This window comes from Uloborus diversus, unplaced genomic scaffold (genome assembly GCF_026930045.1).
Source record: "Uloborus diversus isolate 005 unplaced genomic scaffold, Udiv.v.3.1 scaffold_13, whole genome shotgun sequence".
NCBI lineage: Eukaryota > Metazoa > Arthropoda > Arachnida > Araneae > Uloboridae > Uloborus > Uloborus diversus.
Genome location: NW_026557987.1, coordinates 3,569,896 through 3,595,575, shown reverse-complemented (window position 1 = coordinate 3,595,575; position 25,680 = coordinate 3,569,896). Strand labels below are relative to the sequence as shown.

Genomic DNA, 25,680 nt, shown 5'->3' with positions numbered 1-25,680 from the left:
GTTGGACCCAATTGGATTGGACCCAATGAGTTTTAAAAAAAAACATTTAAAAAACCCAATTATTTAGCCCACTTTTGAGTATTTTAAATTTTCTGAGAGGTTTTTTAAAAAATTAATTAATTTAAATACTTTCACAATTTTAACTTCTTTTTTCTTTGTTCTTCACCACAGCCAATGGACATAAAAAATGAATTTTGAACTTTAATAGTATTTCTTAACTCTTAAAAGCATTAAAAAAAATACTTCAAAGATTTTAAATAAATATGTTTTAACTTTTTTCTCTCACTGGTCAATAAATAACTCAAATTATCTTGACTAAGTCCTGTCATGTGTGATTTTCTCAATATTTGTAGATTGTACAGAGGAAACTACTCTAGCTAAAAGGCTTTTATGTGAATTATTTTATGCAAACCAACAAGTCACAAATCTCGAATAAACAAGGTATATTTTTTAGAAATTAACAGGTTTCACAAATGGTTGGACAGAAAACAGAATAGGATGTACAGTATTTTCATTATCTTATGAAAAGTTTAATATTTCTTACTCTGTACACAGAAATAGAAAAACAGGCAACATAAAATTCAAAGAAATGTCTTGATTAAGCTGGAGTTTAGTAAAAAGGGATTTAAACTACTTGAGGTTCTACAGTAGTTTTGCATAACAAAATGAAATACAATAAAGTAAAATGCAAAAAAAAAAAAAAGTAGTAATTAAAAACAAACAATCGATTTTATCACTCGAGAAGTAACTTTGCCTTAACTGCTGGTAATCGTGGAAAGTAAAAAATCTGAAACTTCACCATTCTTGGGTTTCGTCGTCTTTTTTACTTTTCTTCAGAAAACGCTGAATTTTCCAGCTTTTTTTACCCCAAGACATTTTTTTGCTTTGTCCATATACTTACGCTACAATATGCTACAAGTACCTCACATTTTCCCTAACAAAAGACAAAAAAACCCGCATTTCTTTTTAAAAAAACACTGCTTTAGTTGGTTTTTTTGGGGGGTTTTATTTAAAAAACCCTGGATCCATGGGCTTTTTTAAAAAAAACCCGGGTTTTTGCCAACCTTGGTTGAGAAAAGCAATCAAATTTGGCAAAACTTTTATGATTTCCTTGAAATATACTCATGCATTTGAATTTTTATTTCCAGGTTGCCAATAGACCCATGGATTTTGAACAACATTCCCTCACCGTCTACGATTATGTCATCTTCACCTGCATGCTGGGCTTTTCTGCCGGCATCGGGATCTATTATCGGTTCTCCGGCGGCAGACAGCAGACGAACAAGGAGTATTTCCTGGCCGACAAGAGCATGCCGGTCATGCCAGTTGCCTTCTCCCTGATGGCCAGTTTTATGTCTGCCATTACATTGCTGGGAGTGGCATCTGAGAATTACATGTATGGCACTCAGTTTGTAGTGCTAAACATTGCATATATTATTGGAACACCGATATGTGCTTTTGTTTTTCTTCCCGTTTTCTTCCAAATGCAAGCTACGAGTGCTTTTGAGGTAAATAACTGATTGTGTGGCTTTGAAATGTTGCTTAGTTTGATACAGTCAGGGGTGGAAGTAGTCCTATATATCCTATATTTTCAAGAAAAGCATCAAAATCGTCCTATATTTTTCAAAAATGTCCTATATTTCCTATATTCCCGTTTTTTGTTGATGTTGAACCAGGAGGACATTAATTCTACAATTTTTGGTGCATGGTGCACTAAAGGAAAAGATGATTTTACCGCTTTTTGCCATTTTTGCAACTGTTCAGTGCTCATAAGCAATAGTGGATTTTCGCAATCGAGTCTGCATGCTAAAACTTTCAAGCATAAAGAAAACTCTGAAAAATGTCAGAAGGATCCTTCTCAAGCTCTGTTTGTTCTTAATACAAGTGGTAAAGGGTTCAGTTTAGATATAAAATCAAAGAACAGTGGGATTAGTACTTGGGTCATGAGTGGGAAAGAAAAATTCTTTGTTCAAATTTTGTTTAATTATTTCGTCTATAAAGTACACTGTTTTTTTTCAAAAATTATTCTTTCAACTACAGGAAAGTCATTTCAGATGTAAGAAAAAAATTTTTTTGAGTTTTTTTTAAAACAAAATCATTGATAAGAATAAATAAATAATATATATGATATGTATTATTTCTTCATTGCATAATTATTCATATAATGTGTCCTATATTTTTTGCGGAAAATGTCCTATATGTGACGGTCACTTCTACCCCTGATACAGTGGACGCGGTTGATTGAATCAGTGGTTAATTGAATCAACCGCTTTAACCCGGGAGAACTCGACTACAAAAACTACGCTGCCAAAAATCACCTCTTCAGCGGAAATGAATGAGGTTCACAGTAGCTGCGTTCAAGGTGACCTACATAAAGACCACATACTTTTCAGGAATGTGCATTCCCCCTTTTCCCCAGAAAATTCCGGTTTGGGCCTCAGGGGCCCGGAGCGAGCGCTCTCGCTTTTCATTTCAGATTGTGAATGTAAAGGAAGAGGTTGTGAAATGCATCGCTATTTAAGCTACAAAGATGAAATGAAGAGGTTGCAGACCTTGTTAGTTGAGGTTTCAACTGATGAGGACTCCCTTAATGAAGATGATGAAGAAAAAATTGACACAGAACAGTAAGCGATCATCAGTCATGCTCAGAAGAAGATTTAGATTCATGCATCATAAAACTTTCTTAAACCTTACTTTTTAAAACATATTTTAGAGGCTGTTTATCTGTTTATAATTCAGTGTTGAAAACACAATTTTTTTTCTATTTTGCAAACTCAATTTACTGAAAGAACCACTCTGGGCCTACGGAGCCCCCCCCCCCCCCCTGCGAGCATTCGTGTGACGAAAAGTACAGCGAGTTCTCCCAGGTTAATGAATCAAATCATCAAAAACAGAACTAAATCCAGCTTTATTGAATCAGCCACTTTATGGAATCAATACTGGTTAGAGCAAACATGATTCATATAAGCGGCGGCCACTGCAATAAGTTTGAGACCTGAATTTTGGAATCCTGAAATCCAGAAATTTTTCTGTTAACTATTTAGATGCCCCCCCCCCTTCCGAAACCCGATGCACAATGGGGTGGGACTTTTTACCTGTTCTTATTTTAAGGATAATAAACAAATTGTGACAGGTTTGAACTTTTTTTTGGATGTTTGGGTCTGACCCCTATTTTTACTGTACTATTAGTGCTGAGTAATTTTTATGTTATGTAAAACAGAGATGGAAAATTACTCCTTCCCCTTAAACAAAAAAAACAATAACAGATTCTAATATCATCATCATCATAGTTGGCTCGACAGCCCAGGGTGGGCCAAGGCCTTCCTTTGGAGAATCTTCCAAGACGTCCTACTTTTTGCCTGGGTTTTCCAATTTTTAACTTTGAGAATATCGAAGTCAGATTCAACAGAATCCAACCATCTCATTTTTGGTCGTCCCCTTCCTCGAATTGTCACAGGTTTTGCAGCAAAAACTTTTTTTACTGGGTTTTCTTCGTTCATTCGAGAGACATGGGCCGCCCAGTTCATTCTCCTAATTTTTATGCTTTTTATTATGTCAGGTTCTCTAAACAATCTGTAAATTTCAAAATTGAATCGTCGTCTCCAGACACCGTTCTCATTGATGCCTCCAAAAATGCTTCTTAAAACCTTTCTCTCAAAAATTAATACCTTGTGCTCTCCGGATTTAGTCAAAGGCCATGTTTCAGAAGCATAACTTAGAACTGGCCTAATAAGAGTCTTATAAACCAAGATCTTTGTTTTTCTTGAAATCAAAGACGATCTGAAGATGGGGCGTAGTCCAAAAAAGGCCTTGTTTGCCAACGTTATTCGGTTCTGTATTTCTGAGATTGTGTCATTTTTGTTGTTAACACAGGACCCAAGGTACGTAAAACTGCAAACGATTTCAAATGAATGAGTACCAATTTCTAAACATGTGTTCCTGTCATTTGGCGGAATTTTTGTACAGGCATATAACAGATTGTAATAATAAATTGTAATTTAAATATAACATTTGTTTTTGATGATTTAAAAAGTTTTTAAGTTCAATGATTTTGATTAGCAAAAGGTTGACATGAAGTAGAAGTCGGAGAAGATGTTGCTTGCCTATATTTATGGTTTTCATATTTATTAATTTGTTTTGTATTTCCATTTTAAGAGTTGGTAACTGATGAGTGATAATTGAATATTTGATGCAGAATTAAATAATAAATTACAAATATTTTGATAAAAACTGGAGATAAATGATCTTTAAAATGATAAGCATTGATAACCTTTTCCCCGTTTTTTCATTTTCAGTTTAACAATTTTACGTACAATATTTTTTCTTCCTTTTCACTTTAGAAAATTCAATAACTAAATATATTTCTGCACATCAATAAATAAATTCTTACTTTTTATAAAAAAAGACTTTTAACTGCATAATTATGTCAACAGTATAAATCATGTTCTTCATCAGCATAGGGCGAGGGAAAAAAAAACACATTTTATCCTATGTTGTTTCTTTTGCTGTTGCCATTACAAAAAAGCAGTAGAAAGCGCAGGAGATAAATAAGTAAAATAATAAGAATTTTATGCATTGCAAACAATAGTAAATATAGTCGGACCTCCATTTAGCGAAATCATAGGGACCAACACTTTTATATGTTAAATCAGGGTTATTTGTACAGGGTTCATACGCTCCTTCAAAACTCCTCCCATACTCCTTCATTTAGGAAATTTTTTTGAAGGGCCCTTCAAACTCCTTCATTTTGGTTTTAACTCCTTCAAAACTCCTTCTTTTTTAGTTCAAGACTGCATAATCTTCCTCTATAACAGAAACTTGAAATACTTCAATTGACTTCGTCAATTCAACTTCGTCACTAAAGCAATTTTCATGTAGTAATTTCGTGCATTTATTTTTTTCGATTTACAAATTAATCATAGTTAATTCATAAAAGTTGAAGGTGAAATTTTTATTAGAAGACTAAGACATTTCATGAGTGAAGTAAAACATGCTTAAATGGTGCTTGGCTTTTTTTTTTCAAGTTTTATGATTATTGTTTAGTCCTCCACCACACTCTCAGCAGCAAAAGTCAAGTTGTCTAATTATTTAAATATTTAAAACTACATAAGTAAATGTACTACATTAAGTGATTGTGTTAAAAAAAACAATTATTTAGTTAATTGCAGTTATGATATTGTAAAACGGGCTTTGAGGAGGAGACGGGCTCATGAAATTGTGACAAGGGGAAGAGGGAGGGTGACAAAAAGTGACATCACACAGTTATTATAACAATATGTTTGTAGAAAGTATGACATGACAAGAGGAGAAGTTTATGGTGAAGTGCGACACTTTGTGATAAAGGGTGCTCTGATGGTCAAATATATTGAAAAAAGGTGTGACATCATTTAATGACACTCCATTAGTACTCCTTCAAAATCTCATTTTACTCCTTCAAAACTCCTTCATTTTATTTCTGAAACTGAGTACGAACTCAGTCGTAATATCGGGGTGCAAAATTTTTTTGCACTTGTCTTATCTGATTAGCAACTGCACAAAAATAGCCATAATTAGAAAGTGTACTTTTTATTCAGCATTCTGCGACTTATTACACACTACATAAAATACATAAAATATGTATTTTATGTCTTAGCCCTGGCTTAGGGCAGTAACTTACTACAAAATTATTACACACTAGTTAGTTTAAAATTTTAAAGTACTGAGAAATAGGTGTTTGACAATTTCCATGATAATTGACTTGAAATAGTTCTCTTTCAACTCTATGGAGAGAAAAAAAATATTGTGTCATTTATATATATATACAGCCAACTGCATGAGATATAATTTTAAAGTTTCCAGGCCATATAAAGCATTAGAAAAAGTAACAGGATAGTTTCACTATCGCTTTCTGCTTCGTAATTGCTATTCATTGGTTGCCCCTTCCCCCTCCCGTCAAAATTTGCTGATTCCAAAAAAGTCTTTTTTTCTGCTTCAAGATGGATATATCATTTGGAAAAAAAATCCAGCATTTCCAAACTCAAATAAAAAAAAAAAAAAAATCCGGTTGTTAAAATAATTTGTTAATTCGCGGTTTCTTACTCATTAAATAGAGGTTTTTGCCTTCATTTTACTCAGGGTAAAAAGAAAAATTCGCGAAATTTGTTGAATCGGGGTCCGACTGTATAAAAATTAAATGTAAAATACAGCAGACGATAAATTTACAAAAAGTCGTATCCAATTATTTTTAAATTGAAAATAACTTTTCACCTATTTTAGGTAATAAAATAACCAATAAAATAAGTTACAAATTTCAAATGAAAACTACAGGCATATATTTCAATTTTTGTGGAAGCAGCCTGCCTGACCATAATATAATTTAATGACACTTTTTTAATGACACTTTTTACTCATTGCATTCGTGATTTACAAAGGACTAAACATTTGTTGAACTTAAAAGTAATTTTAGGAAGATATTTATGAACTATTTTTCAAAGTGCTTCATTTAATAAATTCACTCATATGATTTTTTATGATGTTAGTATTTTATATAAAAAATTAATCCTTTTTTTTTGTTTTAGTACCTTGAGAAGAGATTCTGCAAAGAAGTAAGGCTGTTGGCTAGTGGAATATTTATTTTCGAAATGGTTTGTGACCTTTTATAAATCTTGATAATATATCATTTTTGCTATTTTCTCATTTTAGTGATTTTATGCAAATGTTTTTCTCCTAGAAACATAATGTTTGAGTAAATTCAGACTCCTAAGTTACAAAAAGCAATTTTCAAGTTCTTAGTGTTAGAAATATGTAAGTGAAGAAAATCTCCACAAAGCTGTAAAAGACTTAAATATATATTTTTTCTTTCAATTAAGAAATTGCCATTTATTGCATTTAAGTCGATTATTGCACCATATTTTGCACACGTGCATAAATATTGAAAATTTTGTTTATTATTATGGGGGAAAAAACTCTCATGCGTACAAATTAAAATTGGTGATGAAGAATTCAGCTTCTATTGTAAATAGATTACAATCAGCTCAATAAATAAGTTACATCTATATTTATACTTGAAGGTTCACCATTGAATAAATATTCAATATTAAATGTACTTTTGATACATTTTAGTCTGTTGTTGATATTTTCTCGCAAAATAGTTTCTCTGAAAATTTAGTTTTGGACACAAGAATTTTAGACAGGATGGTAAAAACCACAGTATTTACCATGGTTTTTACTGTAGTGTCCAAAATATTACCAACCCTGCTTTTAGAGTCTTAGCACTTAAAAAGTCTCGTGCACTTCCATTTTGGGCATGACCAAATATGGTGACTACGCCAAAAATTAGGGCGCTTTTTTTTATTGGAGTATGAAAATAATTAAAAAATCCTGGTGAAACTACAATTTAATATAATTGTCTTCTCGCTTTTTTGGGTCACCACTTTTTTAAACTAGATCGCCACATGGCGAGCAGCAACAGTAAATCCTGACCTTTACCCAAAAGCCATGTAGGATACATTTTGTCTCATTATAATGCATTGTACAATATGCCAACCAATTGAATTAAATAAAAGTTTATCTGTTTCAAAAAAATGTTAGCATTGCTGGTCAATATGATTTGCATTGTGCACTACTTTGAAAATATTAATATCTCAACCTGAAGCAGATGATAAAAGATTGCAGAAAATGTACAGAAATATTTCACTTGGCAGTAAAGGAACTTATAAAAATATGCAAAGAATCCAACATTTAAAAACCAAATGTGCATGATTTTAAATATTTAAGTAGGAAACACTGGCCTCAATTGTTAGGGGGAAAGGGGGAGTGTTTTCAAAATGTACTTTTTAATTTTTGCTTTTGCATAAAAAGAGGCCAGTTATTTAATAGGCTCTACTGGCCACTGGCTATTAGGTGAAAATTAAAATTTCCTGAGCTACCCCTTACATATTTTGACTTACCTGAAAGGGTATGTGTACCATCAGTTAAAAATCATTGACTTAGTAGAACAATTACTTTGCATTGCACTGCACAGATTAGTTTATCCTTACCGTTATCCTTCAAAATTTCAAAAATGCAACTGTGTTTGTTCATTTTACTGATTAACTGTTATGACCAGGGATGTCCCGAACTTAAAATTTTGAGATGGTATGTAATCTCAATTCACTGAATAGAAGAACTAGATTTTTACCTAACAAGCATGTAGGGTTATGCATTGTGAGACTGCATCGTATGAGAAAACATCAAGCATCATTGAAGCATTTAAAAAAATAATACAAAATAAAAAATCTGATGTCTCTTTGATGTATCTTCAGCAAACCTTGACAAATGAAAGGTCACAGTTACCTTTCATCAGGGAACCCAATAGATGTACCAATATTGAAAAACTGATAATTCTAAAACTTCATTTCATTTATTTCTGCATTCAATATTAATTTCTTAACAAGTTAAGAAATTATTGATATTAAATAATTAGTATTAAATTTATTTTAAGCATGTGTGATTTCTAATGAATTCATTACTTTTCAGGTCTTATACATGTCTATAGTATTATATGCTCCCGCCATGACACTTAGTGCTGTAACTGGTCTTTCAACGTGGTCCTGTGTGCTTTCCGTTGGAGTGGTGTGCACATTTTATTGTACAATTGTAAGTTTTTCCTTTGTGCTTTACATATTATTTGAAGTTTTATTTGAACAATTTTATAAATTTTAATTAAAATTTTAACATCTATTGCAATTTAATTAAATTTAATTGTCATTACTTTTTTAGCAACATTTTTGTTACATAAATGGTTTGGTTTTAAACCAAAACTTTTCCTCGTTTTAAAAACCTGCTCCAATAATTGGGCAAATCCAATTTTATAGGGGTGCAAATTTATAGTCTAATTTCATTTATGTATTTCAAGGGAACCAAGAGAGGGCTTGAATCTAGAGTTTTGAGTTTGTTAATAAATACACTCAAACCTGTTTTTGGGCTGTGGATAGGGACTGTGTTTAAAAAAAATTAAACCACATTAAAAAAGACTTCACTTATTAAGACTTCACTAGTAGCTATAAAAAAAATTTTCTACTAATTTTACTACTAGTTCTACTTATTTACTGCTAAATGGCACCAAATAAAAACCCTTCAAAAAAGAGGGGGTAAATTATGTAAGTGAATATAAGAGAATATATATTTATAAATGTTAACATTTAATTAAAACATGTGAGACATATTTAATTTTAACTAATGAATTTTAATGTCCTCTTTTGACCATTAATATCACTAAATGAACTTCTGCGAATTTTATGTATGTCATTTCTTACTTTGAAGTACTAAGTAGGCAGGTAAAGGACTCTGCAACCTTAACTCTTAAACCTTAGTAAAGAAGGTACAGCCACTCCTGTTCAGTGGTGTTCCCATAGGGTATACTCCATATATGCCGTATACTCTCAAATTTTTTTTTGACATATTGCATATACCCTCAAGCTTCATAAATTTTCATATTATGACATACTATGTATGATCATATACACAAATTGTGCGTAATGGATTACTGGGAGTATACCCTTAGAAAGCTATAGGGGAACATCACTGCTCCGGTTTATAAAGAAGCTATTAATAGCTAATTTATTCTTATACTAGTGGTACCCGCACGGCTTTGCCTGTAATAGAAAAATTAAAAGGTCTTTTGGTTCATCTGTATATCTATAAATAATGTATGGTGAATTTTTTCGCCAATTGGCTTGTGCCCATGTTACGGTTCCACGTTGTGATAATTTGGTATCTCGTCAATTGGCTTGTGCCCATGTTACAGTTCCAAGTTATGATAATTTTGTAATTTACTCGTCCATCTTATGATAGTTTTGTTCTTAAAATTGGAATAGAAAAAGAACCACATCGAAATTTCAAAAAATCGCTTCGAGGTGCACACTCCCATGCTACGAACTAACTTTGTGCCAAATTTCATGAAAATCGGCCGAACGGCCTAGGCGCTATGCGCGTCACAGAGATCCAGACATCCAGACAGAGAGACTTTGAGCTTTATTATTAGTAAAGAAGGCAGTAGCTTCACTATTTACAGTGTATTATTTAACTTTTTATAGTGAAATTATGGCTGAAACCAAATTTTCATTTAATTCCTTTGACTTTGCTATAAACAGTTGTGATTATTTGCGAGCATTGCTCAAGTGTCCATGAAGCTAAATGACTAATAGCAAAATTAAAATCTAAAATTGTACAATAATAACTATCAAGAATTGATTTTAAAAAAATATTCAAAAATCCCCATGAATTTTGAAAAGTGATGCGGTAAATTCGAAGAAAGTGGAAATTTCAAATATGTTTCATATTTTTCAGCAAATTTTAAACTGCAAAGGAGTAAAACCATCTTAATCTCAAATTGCAAATAATATTGCTGATGCATGATGCTTGGTTAGAAGTTAAGGCTGGTTGTTATTATTTGAGCAATGTGAGGACTATGGACTGGGAATATGTATTTCTTATAGAAATGAACTTCCTTTAACTCATGGCTATGTCTTGTTTTTCTTATTTTAGTTAAGAGTTTAGAACAGGGATGTTTATACATTAAGCACTTGTTGAATTTCAAACCTGGTGTAAACTAAAGTATCATGTACGTTATGCCATTTTTGCACATTGTGCTTTAATTTACATTTTTGTTGAACTTATATTTTTAATGGTTTATATGTTTATTTTACAGGCTTTTTTTTAAAAATTTAATTGAGCTCTTATTGTTTAATATAGTTTACAAATAATTTTATATTTTAATGAGATTTTTTAATGTTTAATGGCTTGCTTTATTATTTTTTATTATATTAAAAGTTTTAATGGTTTTCAATTGCCTAAATTATCTATGAGGCAAACTTTTTGCATTTCAATGAAACTTTTAATCTTTTTTTATGGCCTGTTTTATTTCATTGATATATGTGGAGCATTGTTATTTTGTTTTACTTATTTCTGCAATGCATTTTCTGAAAACGCCCATTAAAATGTAGAAATGAAGGATGAATGATTGCCAAATGAACAATTCAGGCAGTGAGAAAGAAAGGAATGTAAGTGACAAAATTAAAAAATTGGCGACAACCCGCACAAATGGCAGATGAACCTCTCCTCTGTCTTGATGCAAGAGATAGGACTAGTAGCCCTGGTAGGTTCTGCTATAGAGTATGGTTTTGAAAAACTTTTCAATGAAATCCTACCTCGGACTGGATCTTTAAGCGTGCTTTACTCAAAACTTGAAAATGTCCACTTACATGTCTTTGCTTCTCACTGCCTCAATTGTTATACAGTAAAACCTTGTTAAGTCGTCACTCAAGGGACCAAAGAATTTTGACCACTTATGCGGAGTGACTACTTATGTGGAGTGGGAAATTAAGGAAGAAAAAAAAAGCCTTACAAATATTTATGAATAGCAGTAGAATTCTGTGAGAAAAACAATAACTTATGTAAGAAAGGTCTATAAATTAGTGAAAATTTTAAAAAGGAAGAAAAATACTAATGATAGTTGTTTTGTTTTCTCTTATTTATACATTACTTAATAACAACTTATTTTAATGTAGTCACGGTACATTAATACAATCCTTCAATGTTGACTGATGAACTTGTTGCTTACGGAAAAGAACTATCTCTTCTAACGTACATCAAGCTTTAAATTTTGTGTTTTTTGTTCCTTGTGAACGGATGTTAAATACTGACTAACCTTCTCCAGGTATTAGATTTTGTCTGTCTTGCTGGAAGGAGTTAGATTCATATTCTCGGCACTTGGCAGAGTCATAGCAAGAATTATGCTTTGAATGACCAGAACCGACGATCGAGATTTTAAGGAAAATAAATATCAAACAGTCTTTCAAACTAAGTCCGACACTATTTTCTAAGATCCGATAAGGAAAAGAAATTTTCGAAAACAACTTTTGAGTGACTAGTTAAGCGGGTAAAATTAAATTTGGTGACCAGTAAAGGAGGGTCATTTTACATTACTGTGAATGAGACCTTGTCGGGACCAAAGAAAAACGACCACTTAAATGGAGTGACCACTTAACCGGTCGACTACGTATTGAGGTTTCACTGTATAACCTAGCATCCCTACATGTGTTCAAAAATAGCGCCTCAATGTGCCAATGAAAAGAATTATCTGGAAAGTACTATTAGTAAAACAACATAATGTATAATTTTGACCAAATATGGCAGCAAGGCTTCTTGGTAGTGATATACAGTCGGATCTAGACTTACGCGAGGGATGGGTTCCAAGACTCCTCGCGTAAGTCGAAATTTCGCGTTGTGGAAAAGTGTTGTGCATATGTTTTTTTTTATTAACATACTCAGTCATTATAGACATTTAAACACCTTTTAAACTGTTTTTAACCATTTTTTAACTAGTATATATATTACTGTTTCTTACATAAAGAGCTAAATTTTTACCGTATTTTTAAAAAAGTTGCATTGTTCAACATAAAATAGTGTTATGATGCACAAAATCTATGATCAATGGGGGAGAGAGACATATAAATAAAACAGTGCGGTACGTACAGTATGTAGTAATAATAAAGCACTGCACTGTAAGAGTACTATACAGTAGATGCAATAAGTTACATTTATAAGTTAAAAATTTAAGATAAAGATTTATCCTGCGCATACTGATTGTCATTCTAATATATTTTTAAATACAGTAGCTTCGCATTTATTTTTATAACATTTGCATTTATGGTAACACCCCTCTGGAACCCCTTGGACTTATACGGATTGCCTTCTCTTGACTTTTAATTATACGTACGAAAGATTCACCCATATCTAACTGACGAGCTACCTTCGACCCACTGTCTAGTTGTTCAAGCGTATCAAGAATCTTTACCTTTTTTTAAATTGTCGCAAACTTTCGCTTTTTGTTTTCATCTTAAAATTTTAGATGAAACAGCTTGCCTAAGTGCCACAATATTTTACTACCTTTCATATTTAGAATAAATAGATGAAAAATGAGGAGTGGTGATGCATACGCACTAACAATGCTATGTTTATAGTGCGGTGCGTGGGAGTTTGCACAGTCAGTGATGCTGAAAGAATGAAAGTACATTCCAGGGATGAGATTTTTCCGGCTTTTGCCGGAATTCCGGCTTTTTGTGTTGACTTTTAAAACTTCTCCTCCTTTTCCTCTTTTCTGCCTCTTTCAGCCCTTATTTTTACGATTTTTTTTAAATTTTCAGTCCCCGATTTCTTATTCTTTCTATTTTTCTCCTTCGAATCTTCATCCTCCGCGATATTTGCCAAAAACGTATGTTTTGGAATCGTGCCAACGATGCCGAACACGTGCTGCGCCGAAATTTGCATGCCTCGTTTGAGATTTCAATCTTTTTGCATCCTGCAAGTATTTTAATTATTTTTAATGTTGGGTGCATTTTTACTATATGCTACCCTATATCTGCTTATTTTATTCATCATTTCAATAATATGTTTATTTCTTTAATTTATTTTTGAAAAACTGCAAAAGTCAATCAAAAAAAGTGGCATAGCACCCACAGTCTCGTATTTTATTGAAACCGGTATGGTTACTTTTTTTTGTGTATTTAAGAAAGTGTAAAAAATATTTATAGTGAATCTCAAACCATTTAGGCTTTACAGCCTGCTAAAAGTTTTGAGGTTGCATGATTTAATGAGGCGGCTGCGAGTTGTTCTTTTGATTCCGAAATTGTATTAAGAAGTTTTTAAAGACAAATTTTGGGTTCCAATGCAAGGAAAAAGATAACCAATCGGTTCTATAAGTATATATTTATTTATTTTCAATTCTTACTATGAAAAGTATATTCAACCACATAAAGAAATTTTCTATTTTTCTCCCTGTTTTAAATTTTTACTTTATTAACAGAGAGACCTAATTTTAAAATTTATGTTCTCACTCATTTAACACTATAAACTCAAATGTTTTTAATGAAAAAAAAGTATTTTTCTCTAAATAATATGAAAAGTTGCCACTATTGTGTGATGCAGTCAAGATTGACCTCTGACTCTCCCAACCCTTTGTTCAAGGACTCAGGGGTTAGAAATTGTTGCCTCTTTTTCAAAATTTAGATTTATTTAGGAATAAACACTCTTGCAAGAAATGTTAAGATGCAGCAACTTATACATAATTGTTACTTATAATTAAATATGTATTACCTTTAAGACTGGTAAATTAGCCATTTTTTATTGAATTTTTGAACATCATGGCTTCCAGGTTCTATTTTGATGCGGTTTTGGATATCATCCCTTTCACGAAATTATTTTGGATATCATCCCTTTTACGAATTTTTTTTTTTTTTGAATTTCCTCATTTTTACTCTCTGACCACTCTCATCCCTGACATTCACAAATTAGTAGTCAATAGTCAATTAGTAGTCACGGTTAGTAGTCAATAACAAAGCTGCAATTTATCATAATGATTCCTTTCCAAATATTTTCGTGTTGAGAGCGAGAAATCCGCTTTAGCTCTAAAATTCGTTGCTCCTGAAAAACTCGCGTTATAGCCATTTCGCGTAAGTCGGATCGCGTTGTAGCGGGAGTCCACTGTAAAATGTCACAAAACTAGGAAATTGCCAGTTTCTGAAAGTAATAAATCCAATGTGCCCTTGTTCAACCAGGGTTGGCCGGATTGGACCCAATTGGGTTGGACCCAATGGGTTTTTTTGATAAAACCCATTTAAAAAAACTCATTATTTAGCTCACTTTTGGGTTTTTTAAAATTTTCTGAGAACTTTTTTTAAAAAAATAATTAATTTAAATACTTTTACAATTTAAACTTCTTTTTTATTTCTTCTTCACAATAGGCAATGGACATAAAAAATGAATTTTGAACTTTAATAGTATTTCTTAACTCTTAAGGGCATTAAAAAATGCTTCAAAGATTTTAAATAAATATATTTAACTTTTTCCTTCAACTGGTCAATAAGGAACTCAAATTATCTTGACTAAGTCCTGTCACGTCAGATTTTCTCAATATTTGCAGATTGTACAAAGGATACTACTTTAGCTAAAAGGCTCTCATGTGAATTATTTTCTGCAAACCAACACGTCACAAAACTCGAATAAACGAGGTATTTTTTTTTAGAAATTAACAGGTTTTACAAATGGTCGGACAGAAAACGGAATAGGATGTACAGTATTTTCATTATCTTACAAAAAAGTTTAATATTTCTTACTCTGTACACAGAAATAGAAAAACAGGCAACATAAAATTCAAAGAAATGTCTTGATTAAGCTGGAATTCAATAAAAAGGGATTTGAACTACTTGAGGTTTTACAGTAGTTTTGCTTAACAAAATGAAATACAATAAAGTAAAATACAAAAAAAAAATGTCGAAATTAAAAACGAACAAATAAACAATAAATTTTATCACTCAAGAAGTAACTTTGCCTTAACTGTTGGTAATCATGGAAACTAAAAAAATCTGAAACTTCACCATTCTTGGGTTTTGTCGTCTTTTATACCTTTCTTCAGAAAACGCTGAATTTTCCAGCTTTTTTTTATCAAGACAATTTTTGTGCTTTGTCCATATACTTATGCTACAATATGCTACGAGTACCCCACCTTTCCCCTAAAAAAAGACAAAAAAACCCACATTTCTTTTAAAAAACCCAGCTTTAGTTGGGTTTTTTTGGGTTTTATTTAAAAAAACCCAAAAAACCCTGGGTCCATGTGCTTTTTTAAAAAAATCCGGGTTTTTGCCAACCCTGTGTTCAACACTTCAACTCTTTTTTTTTTTGTAAAAATGAATTGCCAAAACTATGAATTCGAAATTTGCTGATTATAAAACAATAATTATTCGAAATTGATTTTTTTTCAGCTCATGTTATTTATGTCAACAGGGTGGAATGAAAGCCGTGTTGTGGACCGATGTCTTTCAGTCACTTCTCATGTTCTCTGCCGTGTTTGTGGTCATCGTCAAAGGCACCTTGGATGTTGGAGGAATCCACAAAGTCTGGGAAATTGCTCAGAGTGGAAAAAGGATTGAATTTCTGAAGCAAGTATTTCAGTTTCATATTGCTCTAGTTGTTTCAGGAAGTTTCAAAAAGCGATTCTTAAACACAAGAATTTTTTTATTTTTAATCTGTAGTCTATGTATTTAGAATCTGTGTGTCAAGGCCAAATAACTTTCCTACTCTCCACCCTTTTACTCTTCTGGTTGTCATGATATAGCAGCACTATGAACTCCCCCCCCCCCCTCTTTGCCATGTTGCTTCTGTAATACATAAAACGGTTGGTTGTTCACCCAGTTGCAATAATGATTGTTGGATTTGAATCAAATTTATTTTAGATACATTGACAAAAATAAATTTTCAACTTTCGACACTTTTCCTCTTCTGGCTGTCATGGTTACTGCATTATGAACTTCCCCATGTTGCTTCTGTAACACATAAATGACATGCCTTTTCTAAGGAAATCATCAAATTCAGACTTGAAGAAAATATATAAAACTACAATAGCGCACCTTCGTAACTCATTTCATTCAGTCGTATTAAGATTTTGTGTTAAAGCATATAATGTGAGGTTGATATTACTTTTTTTACACCTTTCATGTTGATTTTTTCTCTCAAAAATATTAATTAATAAATAATCATTTATTCACATAGCATAGAACATCATTTCTCAACCTTTTTTGTCTCATAAACAGGTAAAAATTTGAAGAATTTTTGTGGGCTGTTTTTCCCCCTTTTGCAAAATTTTTACTAATAATAAAGCTGAAAGTCTCTCTGTCAGGATCTCTGTGATGCGCATAGCGCCTAGACCGTTCGGTCAATTTTCATGAAATTCGGCACAGAATTAGTTTGTAGCATGGGGGTGTGCACTAGTTATTCACAGTTAGCTTCTGCATTTCATGTAAATGTTGGTTTCCTTATATGGTTTCCTTGTAACATTTAAAAATGGCGGTCAAAGCAATTTATCTGTTAGTCCAAAAGAAATTGTGGATGGTAATATATACCTTTCTGTGTGCTTCATATCAAGGAGAGAAGATATGCTTTCAAATAATCTTTCCTACAAAGATAAAAATTTGTGTACGAAATATAATTGCTTAAAATATTGATGTGATGCATGGGTAAATTCTATTAACCTCAGCAAGAATACATGAGACATTTCCTGTGCGGAAATGAGAATTCAGATTGGACAAAGATAAAAACAATTTAATAAAATTATATTGTGAAGAAACCACAAGACATCAGTGACAGAGGCAAAAAGATTCTGAACAAAAAATGTCGATAATAAAGTGATGTTTCATTTATCTAATACAAATCTGGTTAGATGTTCAGGGCCCGACTAACTAAAAGTGAGGCCCTAGGCCCACAATAATTTCGAGGCCCCTTGAAGACTGATTTTTGAGGGCCCCTTTGTCTATCACAGAATTATGTAAATCATTTATCATGTGCATTCATGCCCTTGATTGTGACATGGTAAACATGCTACTGGTAGAAGTAATAAAAATTATCCTATAAGTAAATTCATATCCAACTGAAAAGTTGTTGTTTTTTAATTATTAATTAAAAAATATATGTATTTTTTGCCTAGTTGTTGTAATGCTAAGCATAATTTTTTAAGTAATTTGGGGCCCCTTAGGAAGATGGGACCCCAGGCCTAGGCCTAGTTGGCCTGTGCGGTAATCAGGCCCTGGAGATGTTGGGAGAAACAGACTAAATGATTTTGTATGTGTATAAAATATAAGAAAAGCTCTCTAAAGCACCTAAGCCCAAAATTTTGAAATAAATATTTTAATTTATATTTGTCACTTTGGGACATATGTATATTCATTTAAAAATTTTTTTTAAGTTCATTGCATTATTAATACTTTAAGAACTAGGTTAAAAATATTTAATAAGAGTTTTGCAAAATAATATGATTGAACCAAAATCATGTGTGAATTATGTATTTGCAGTTTTGATTTTGATCCTCGTGTGCGTCATACTGTTTGGAGCCTTATAATAGGAGGCGTATTTACTTACTCTTCAATATATGCTGTGAACCAGGCTCAAATTCAAAGGCTTTTGACAGTGAAAAGTTTGAAAAAATCTCAATTGTAAGTGCTTTGCTTTTTTGGTGAATTTTGTTCATTTATTTTAGTTTTTATTCTATTTATTTGTAAATCCAAATTAAATTTAAAATGTTGTTCATAACATATTATGAATCGGTTGTTTGGTTTAAGTTTAATAAGCAGGTTTAACATAAATTTCTTGCAAATCATTGTTATCACTGATATGTTAACAGGGCCCAATACAGGCTGATTTTGCTACCGTTTTTCGGTACTGTTAAAGAATCAGACTTTAATATTTTTATTTTTGGGATTTTACAATATTGTTATTTTGTACAGACAGAGGGCAGCACCAACACGAGCCAAAATTGCTCACCTAAATTTGAAAAAATAAGGGTGGAGTCATATGCTGTCACTTTTTAAATGCAACAATGTGATTGGATATTGAGACTTAGCGTTGGTGTGCCATTTCGTTTTTGTGATTCTGATTTATCTAAAAAAAAGTTCAGTGCAGTACTCGTGGAGAAGCAGTATGATGTGGGTGCGCGAACTTTGTGTGTTGTTCCAGCCTCGTGGAAAAAAGCGATATAAGTTTCTTCTAAATCTACAATCATCCTGAGTATGATCTGGACTATATGTTCTTTTTGATGAAAAATCAATTATTTTAACCAAGAACATTTTTATCAAGATTTAATTTCTTGTCTTTGTTGAAAATCCATCAAATTTTAATACTCCTTTAAAAAAGTTGCTCCAGAAACCATGGAACCTGCCGATTCATTAACATTCCAAGAATTTTATTAACTGCAAAATATCTCCAAATGCTTTTTATCAAGACGCCAATTTCTACTTATAGTCGCAAATTCATCAAGTTTTAATACCCATTCGATGTTGCTCCGGAAGCCATGGAACCTGCCGATTCATCAACATTCCAAGAAATTTATTGACCACTAAAACTACATAGCCTGTGGACTGAACTACTTAATCCTGTCGTGTACACCAGTGGACCAACGATAGTTTCTTCAAGCATGTGATCTTCAAAACGTCTCAATAGTGATAAAGCAGTACATAGCCGTTTCATTCGATAAAAAAAACAAAGGAAATAGCCGTTGATATATATAATTCAAATCGAATGAGCAGAGAAATCGTCGCATTTCGATGCTATCCAAAGTATCCAATAATTACATAATGAATTATCCAATTTCACATATAATCTATGCATAGATCAATTTTGAATATATATATATATATAATATTGGTTCTTATATATTTTTTGTTATTGATGATTTGGTTTAATATTTTATAACAATATGATATCAAAGTAAAATAAAAAAATGATGGTAAGTTTTCACAAAATTGAATTGTTTTTTTATGAATTTATTGTTGATTGATTTTTATTGGGAATAAGAATCCCAACTACTCGAAGTATTTTTGATTGATAATTTTCCACTATACGTGAATATATGGGTTTGTTGCATTTATCCTTACACAACGCTTTAAGATATTTAATTCATCGTTAATATAAAAAAATGATCCTTTATATCCAATCTACTATTTAGTAACTATGATCATTTTTATAACCAATTTAACAGGTACATTCACAAAAATCTTGTTTTAAAATCGGTACTTTCACAAAAATCAAGTAATAAAATCAGTAGCTTCACAAAAACATCGAAAATTTCACAAAAATTCGCATTTTAAAATATAAAATTTGTTTCTCTGTTTAAAACAAAATATACTCATAAAATAAAATTATAAGCAGGTTTATATGAACAATCGCTTAAATAGAAACCTTTTTGTAGTATTTTAACTAACTTTTAGCTGTTTCTCACCAAAGTGTATTTATGCAATATTATCACAATCTTTAAACATCTGTTTTGAGGAACCGTATTTCTCATAATTTCCTATATTATACACAGTACATAGACCATTAAGCTGAAATTACAATGGTATTTTTTGTACTTCTTAGGTTTTTAGCTCCCCCCCCCCCCCCCAAAAAATGAAACCTGTTAAAAATAATACTAGATGACATTTGCACTTTTCGAACTAAAATTTCACTTGTTCCACTACTTCTTTTACAAAAATTAGGATGCCTCTAAAATTTCACAAAAACAATGCTGATAAAAAAAAAACTTTCACAAAAGTAGGTAGCGAGAAAAAAATCCTGGATTGGCCCCTGGTTAATAGAATTGATTGAAGAGCTGCCATACCTATCTATTTTACATGTTTTCTTAATCTGCACAAGACTTCTGTTTTTTTCTATAAATCAATATCTCTAAAATTAAAAAAAAAAAAGAGGCTCTAATATTTTTGACACTAATGGTCAAACTTTGACCCGCAATAGCCACGTTCACAACTTACTTTTTGACCCGGTGAATCCCCGCTCTGGCTCCGCAAAAAACCTGATTGAAAAACACCCCGTTTCCTTGTAAAAAGAGGATCTCCCATTGTACCAGAGAAAGCGGTTTTTACCCAGCATCCTTAGCGGCTAGTAGTCGAACTTGTTTTGCGTAATGCATTCCGGGTAAAGACACCGCTTTCACTCCAGAAGCTAGCAGGAGTAGAAAGATTCCACATAAACCCCGCTAATAACCGGAATGCGGTGAAAAGCAGGTTTTTTTTTGGGGTCGAAAGTGTCCATGGAAACGGCCCTAGTGTTTTCACCGAAAGATTAGGGTTCTCAAATCATTGTCTAAAACAAAATTAAAGAATGTTGTAGAAATGAGCTGAAAGGTAAAAACATTAACCCAGACACTCTGTCTATGTCTAACTACTTAATGCATTTCTCTTTTAAGAGCAGCATTAAATATTTTTAAAATGTACCCAATGGAAAGTTTAGATCAAGAATAACATTAGTTATGTTTTAGTTTCTACATTATACATGCTACTGTTTTTATTTCCTTTCATTTTAAATTCTTTTTACATCACATTTGATTGATATTTATGGTTAACAAGAATTGCACTGATGTAATAATATACTTTGTACTAGTATTTAGTAATTTTATGTAAAACTTAATATTTGTGGATAAAATTATTAACTTTCTGAGTAATAAAATAACTTTTTTTTTGCTACATTGCAATCATTTTACTCTTTACTTTCTCCATGAACTAATTTTTTAAGGGGTTACGGTAAATCAAAAATGATGAAACAATCAAAAAAAATTTTATTGCTTATTTCAAAACTAAAAACTATTTTGAACACAGGGAAAAAGTTTCATTGCTTTAGTTCAAATATTTAAAAAGTTATGAATGGATTTAGGCCATGCTCGCTATGTGTTCTTATGCAAAAGAAAAACTTTAAACTGCTTTTTCTCGATGATGGTTTTTTTTTGTGCTTTTATGTCATTAGAATCCCTAAGGATTTTTTTCTATTAAAGATACAGCTTTAAAGTAATACTTTTTGCAATTAAAATAACATATTTGGCTAAACTGTGCATTGGATAAGCATTTTATAAATTACTCAACTGTTTAGAGCATGTTAAACCTTTAAAAACCAAATTTTTTTTAAAAAAACTTTGATTTTTTACATAATTAATCACAGAAAATTTTTCGAATGAACTGATAAGCAAATGAATGCACAGATTTTTAGAGACGATTATAGTGATCGTTTAGCAAAAAATTCTTTTTTAATTAGTGCAAAAATAAAAAAGCCTTAAGGATTTTTAAAAAATTGAAAATTTTCTCAATTTTTTGAATTTTTTAAAAAAATAGGCAATATTTTTAAATTTTGAAAATAAATTATTGATTACGAAATAAGTATGCATGTTATGGTTTCAAAGAAGTATAAAATTCATTTAAGTTAAAGAAAAATGTTTGAAAGGTACTGTGACCCCTTAAATGTTGATTCTTACTTTAATTGATAGTGAATCAGCTTGACTCATAGATTTATAGGCCTAGCACAAGCGATGCATGTACAAACATTAGATACATTTTTTATTCAGATAATAGTAAGCATATAGTTATGTTTAAATACAGAATTCTGTTTTCTCTGCTTGATGATAATTCCATACTTGCCAACTCTACTGTTTTTAACGGGAGACTTCCGTTTTTTGCTTCCATCTCCCGATTTCCCGTTTTTTTACGATTTTCTCTCGTTTTTGCAGTTTTTTCAGGCAATCATCAAAAAGTTTCACTTTCTTCTCAATAGATGGCGCCCTTTTCTAGTCTACCAATGTTAGGGAATAAGAATTTTTCCAATGATAACTCATTTAATAAAAATTAAGTCTTTAGAAGCTTTCCACATTGCATGTTCAACGAAGCACGTCCTTTGCCGAAAATTGCAGCAGATTTCAATCCTTTTGCATCTTGAAATTATTTCAGTTATTTTGAATGTTTGAAGTTATTTTAACATGTGCTACCCTATGCCTACTTATTTTATATCGTATTTTTATTGATTTCCTTTTTTTTTTCAGAGTTTAGTAATTAAATTTTTGTAGCTACTTTTCTGGTAGAAACTGAAGAATGTACGAAACTTTAAGCAAATTCACTCCTTACCATTTAGTTTTTCCTTTGCAGTATATTTTTCTTGCTACTACCAATTTGCTTACATCTGCAAAAAATCCCCATTTGACTTTAAATTTAGTATTTATGTTATTTAGAAGCATAATTTAATAATTCTGTAGCGAGGATATGTCGATGGTGAACCACCTATATACCTCTAGTAAAATTTCCTGTTTTTTTTCCTTCGAAGGTTGGCAAGTATGTAAATTCAATGTTTTTAATTATATAAAAACTGAAAAAAATTTAATCATGAATTTAAAATTTCAGGGCTTTGTTTATCAGCTGGCCTATCCTCACAATTTTAAGCATAGCCACTTCTTTTGCTGGATTGGTCGTTTATGCCAATCTGTCCGACTGTGATCCTCTTTTGAGAGCCAAAGAAACTAGCGTGCGCTTCCCAGATCAAGTGAGTGTGGTCTTAAGCTGTTAGGCAGATGTGTTCTTGTTCATACAAAGAGCAAGCATAAACTTCCCTTTATCAGTTTCGTTTGAAGCTGCAAATGTAAATAATTTCTGTTGGAAATGCTTTCAAAAAAACAAAAAAAATCTTGCTTGCCTAGGTCGCAGATAATGCTGCATATCCAGTATCCTAAGCTCTCAGGAGTGTTATTGTTTTTTCTACTAATAGTTGCTCTTTAATGATATGTCTGGAAAATAGCTAATTGGGTTTATAGGACAACTTTTTGCAATGTTATGATATGGGTTTCTAAATATGTATGATTTTTTTTTTTTTTGTGTGTATTCAAATCTTTATTTTTTTAGTTTTTAAGTTTTTAAATCTAACAGTTCATATCAAATGCGACAGTACAAATGTTTACTCTTTAACAAAATGTATTTGATTGTAATTTGCTTTATAAAATAAAAAAAAAAAACAAAAACTATAGGTGGCAAGCAGAAAATACTACCCAAAAAATTTTTGACAGGCAAATCTGAGATTTAAAAGTTTGCCAGCTTTATACAGCAGATAGACTTTTTTAGATTGTTAACTGTAAGGTGCATCTTTGGGATTCAGAGAAGGAGCACATTTAGATTATTTTATCTTTTATTTATTTATTTATAATTTTTTAATGCAAGATGTTGTTTACAGTATTCATTACATTTCCTTTCCTAACCTGGTGTTATCCTTTGCTACTTACTAATGACACAGTTTAGTTATGCTGTAATTGACAAATTTGTGCTTTTTTTAACGTTGTTTTTCTTACTTTACTGTTCAGCACAAAGGTATTTATTTATCTAACAATTATTATATTTCTACTTAATGAGTAGTTTAAGAATATTTATTTTTTAATAAATAATTTTAATCTAATTATATGTAATAATTCTAGTACATCATCATACGTAGTAAATGTATGTATTAAACATGTGAAAAATCAGTAGATTTTCATTTTCTTTTCTTTTCTTAACTGATCACATGTTTTTAATTGCTGGAGAAAACTACTGATCTTCATGTTTTGGTTTGATTGAACAGCTATTGCAAAGGTGTTTATGATCCGAAAATTCAGAAAATTTTGGGTTGTTGTTTCTGAAAATTTTTAGCTGACAACATTCTAAAACTGAAGAATTATTTAAAAAAAAAAAAAACAAATATTTTAAATTTTTTTCCAATGATTTCAATGATTTTAGTTTGCATAATTGAAGAATTTTTACAAGGGGGGGGGGGTCGAGCTTTCTCATAGTTTCCGAAAATTTCACACCGTCTTCGGACAATTTCACTTGAGTCCTTTATCACCCCTGAGCTATTGTGATAGTTCTACACTTTCCAGTTTTTTTTTTGTACTAGGCTTAAATTTTACATTTTTGCTCTTTGTATCTGTTTAAGTTCTTATCCTATTTTTCTTTTTTTTCATTTATTTTCATGAGTTATTACATTTATTTAAATTTATTATTTTATGTAGGTCTATTTGTTACGAAAATATCCTAAAACCAAAAGCAAAATCCTGAGACAGCCATGAGAATCTTAAAATTGACCATAAACCTTGGCAAGGCACCTTAGGTGTGATGCTGTCAGGGAGAGAGGATAAATGGTTGCTTCACATTGCTTTATTTTGATACCTAATTTGGGGTGGGAACACTATAAATAAAGTTATTGATTATGACACTAGTCAAACTGGCTATATTGACTGGGAAATTATGTTTTCCCAGTGTCGTATTTAAAACTACATCTTCAGCAGTGGCGCACACAAGGGAGGGGTCCAGGGGGTCCGGACCCCTCCCATTGGTCTTGCTTTTTTTCCCGATTGATTATGATTCTATGTATTTTGTGCCTAAAATAATTTTAAAACAAGAAGTTCCGTCTAGAACTAGACGAGCCTACTTTCCCGTATACCCATACTACTTTCTAGTACCTGATCAATATTCTCAAAAATAGCTAATATCGCAAATTTTTTCAAACATATTTTTTTTTAATATTTTAAGCTGATTTCTATGAATAAAATGTTCCTTACTTTTCTTCAAAAAAACGAACAAATAAAATAAGAGCAACTTTTAAACAGAGAAGCTAATACACTTCTTTCCATTAAAAATTTTTTTTAACAGCTTTCAAAACGAAAAAATAATAATAATAAGTTCATTAAAATAAATACATCATATAAAAAAAATCGTTTCTTTTTCCCCTGTTGCCAAAAATAATTTTTTTAAACGAATTAATGCGCTTACCAAAAAAAAAAAAATAAACTGTCAACTTAAAGAAATAATTTTTATTGTCAAAAAAAAAAATCGTCTGCGCATATTTTTCGAGTTTATTCACCGAAAACTAAATACCTAAATTAAAACTTTAGCGTGAAAAAAAACAAATCATATCAACAATAATTATTTCACAGTTAAAACCCGAGCAGCGGAGTCGGAGTCGGAGTCAATCTCATTTTGGGATAAAAGAGTCGGAGTCGAATATCCAAGAATCGGAGTCAGTCATTTGTCCTCCGTGCATAAATGTTTGCCAAAGCTACGAAGTCAGAGTCGAAGTCGGGGAGTCGGAGTCCGATTAATTGTCGGGAACAGGAGTCAGAGTCGGTGTCAGGTGCCCCTAAATTCTCGGAGTCGGAGTCGGGAGTAGGTCGTCAAGAGCTATTTCCAACAAAGTTTGTTTGAAGTAAATCCGCCTTTAAGTTCGGAATCTATATTGACTTTCAGTTTCCCCTTAGGCGCTAATGTTAAGAGATTTGAACTGTTCAAAATTGAACGAAAACTTGTTCAAATCAAAAAGATATTTTCGATACATGTTTTTTATCAA

The 25,680-nt window shown here is 31.6% G+C and overlaps 1 protein-coding gene across 1 annotated transcript in view; it reads left to right on the top strand.

Moving 5' to 3' along the window:
- Window positions 1–1,163: 1,163 nt before the first annotated feature.
- Window positions 1,164–25,680, top strand: part of LOC129232622 (putative sodium-dependent multivitamin transporter) — a 37,919-nt gene continuing 13,402 nt past the window's right edge. Inside the window, exons 1-6 of the mRNA XM_054866754.1 lie at window positions 1,164–1,508; window positions 6,558–6,623; window positions 8,497–8,616; window positions 15,802–15,956; window positions 17,862–18,002; window positions 22,719–22,857. Coding sequence (XP_054722729.1) covers window positions 1,164–1,508; window positions 6,558–6,623; window positions 8,497–8,616; window positions 15,802–15,956; window positions 17,862–18,002; window positions 22,719–22,857 — 966 coding nt within the window. The remainder of the gene's footprint in view (window positions 1,509–6,557; window positions 6,624–8,496; window positions 8,617–15,801; window positions 15,957–17,861; window positions 18,003–22,718; window positions 22,858–25,680) is intronic.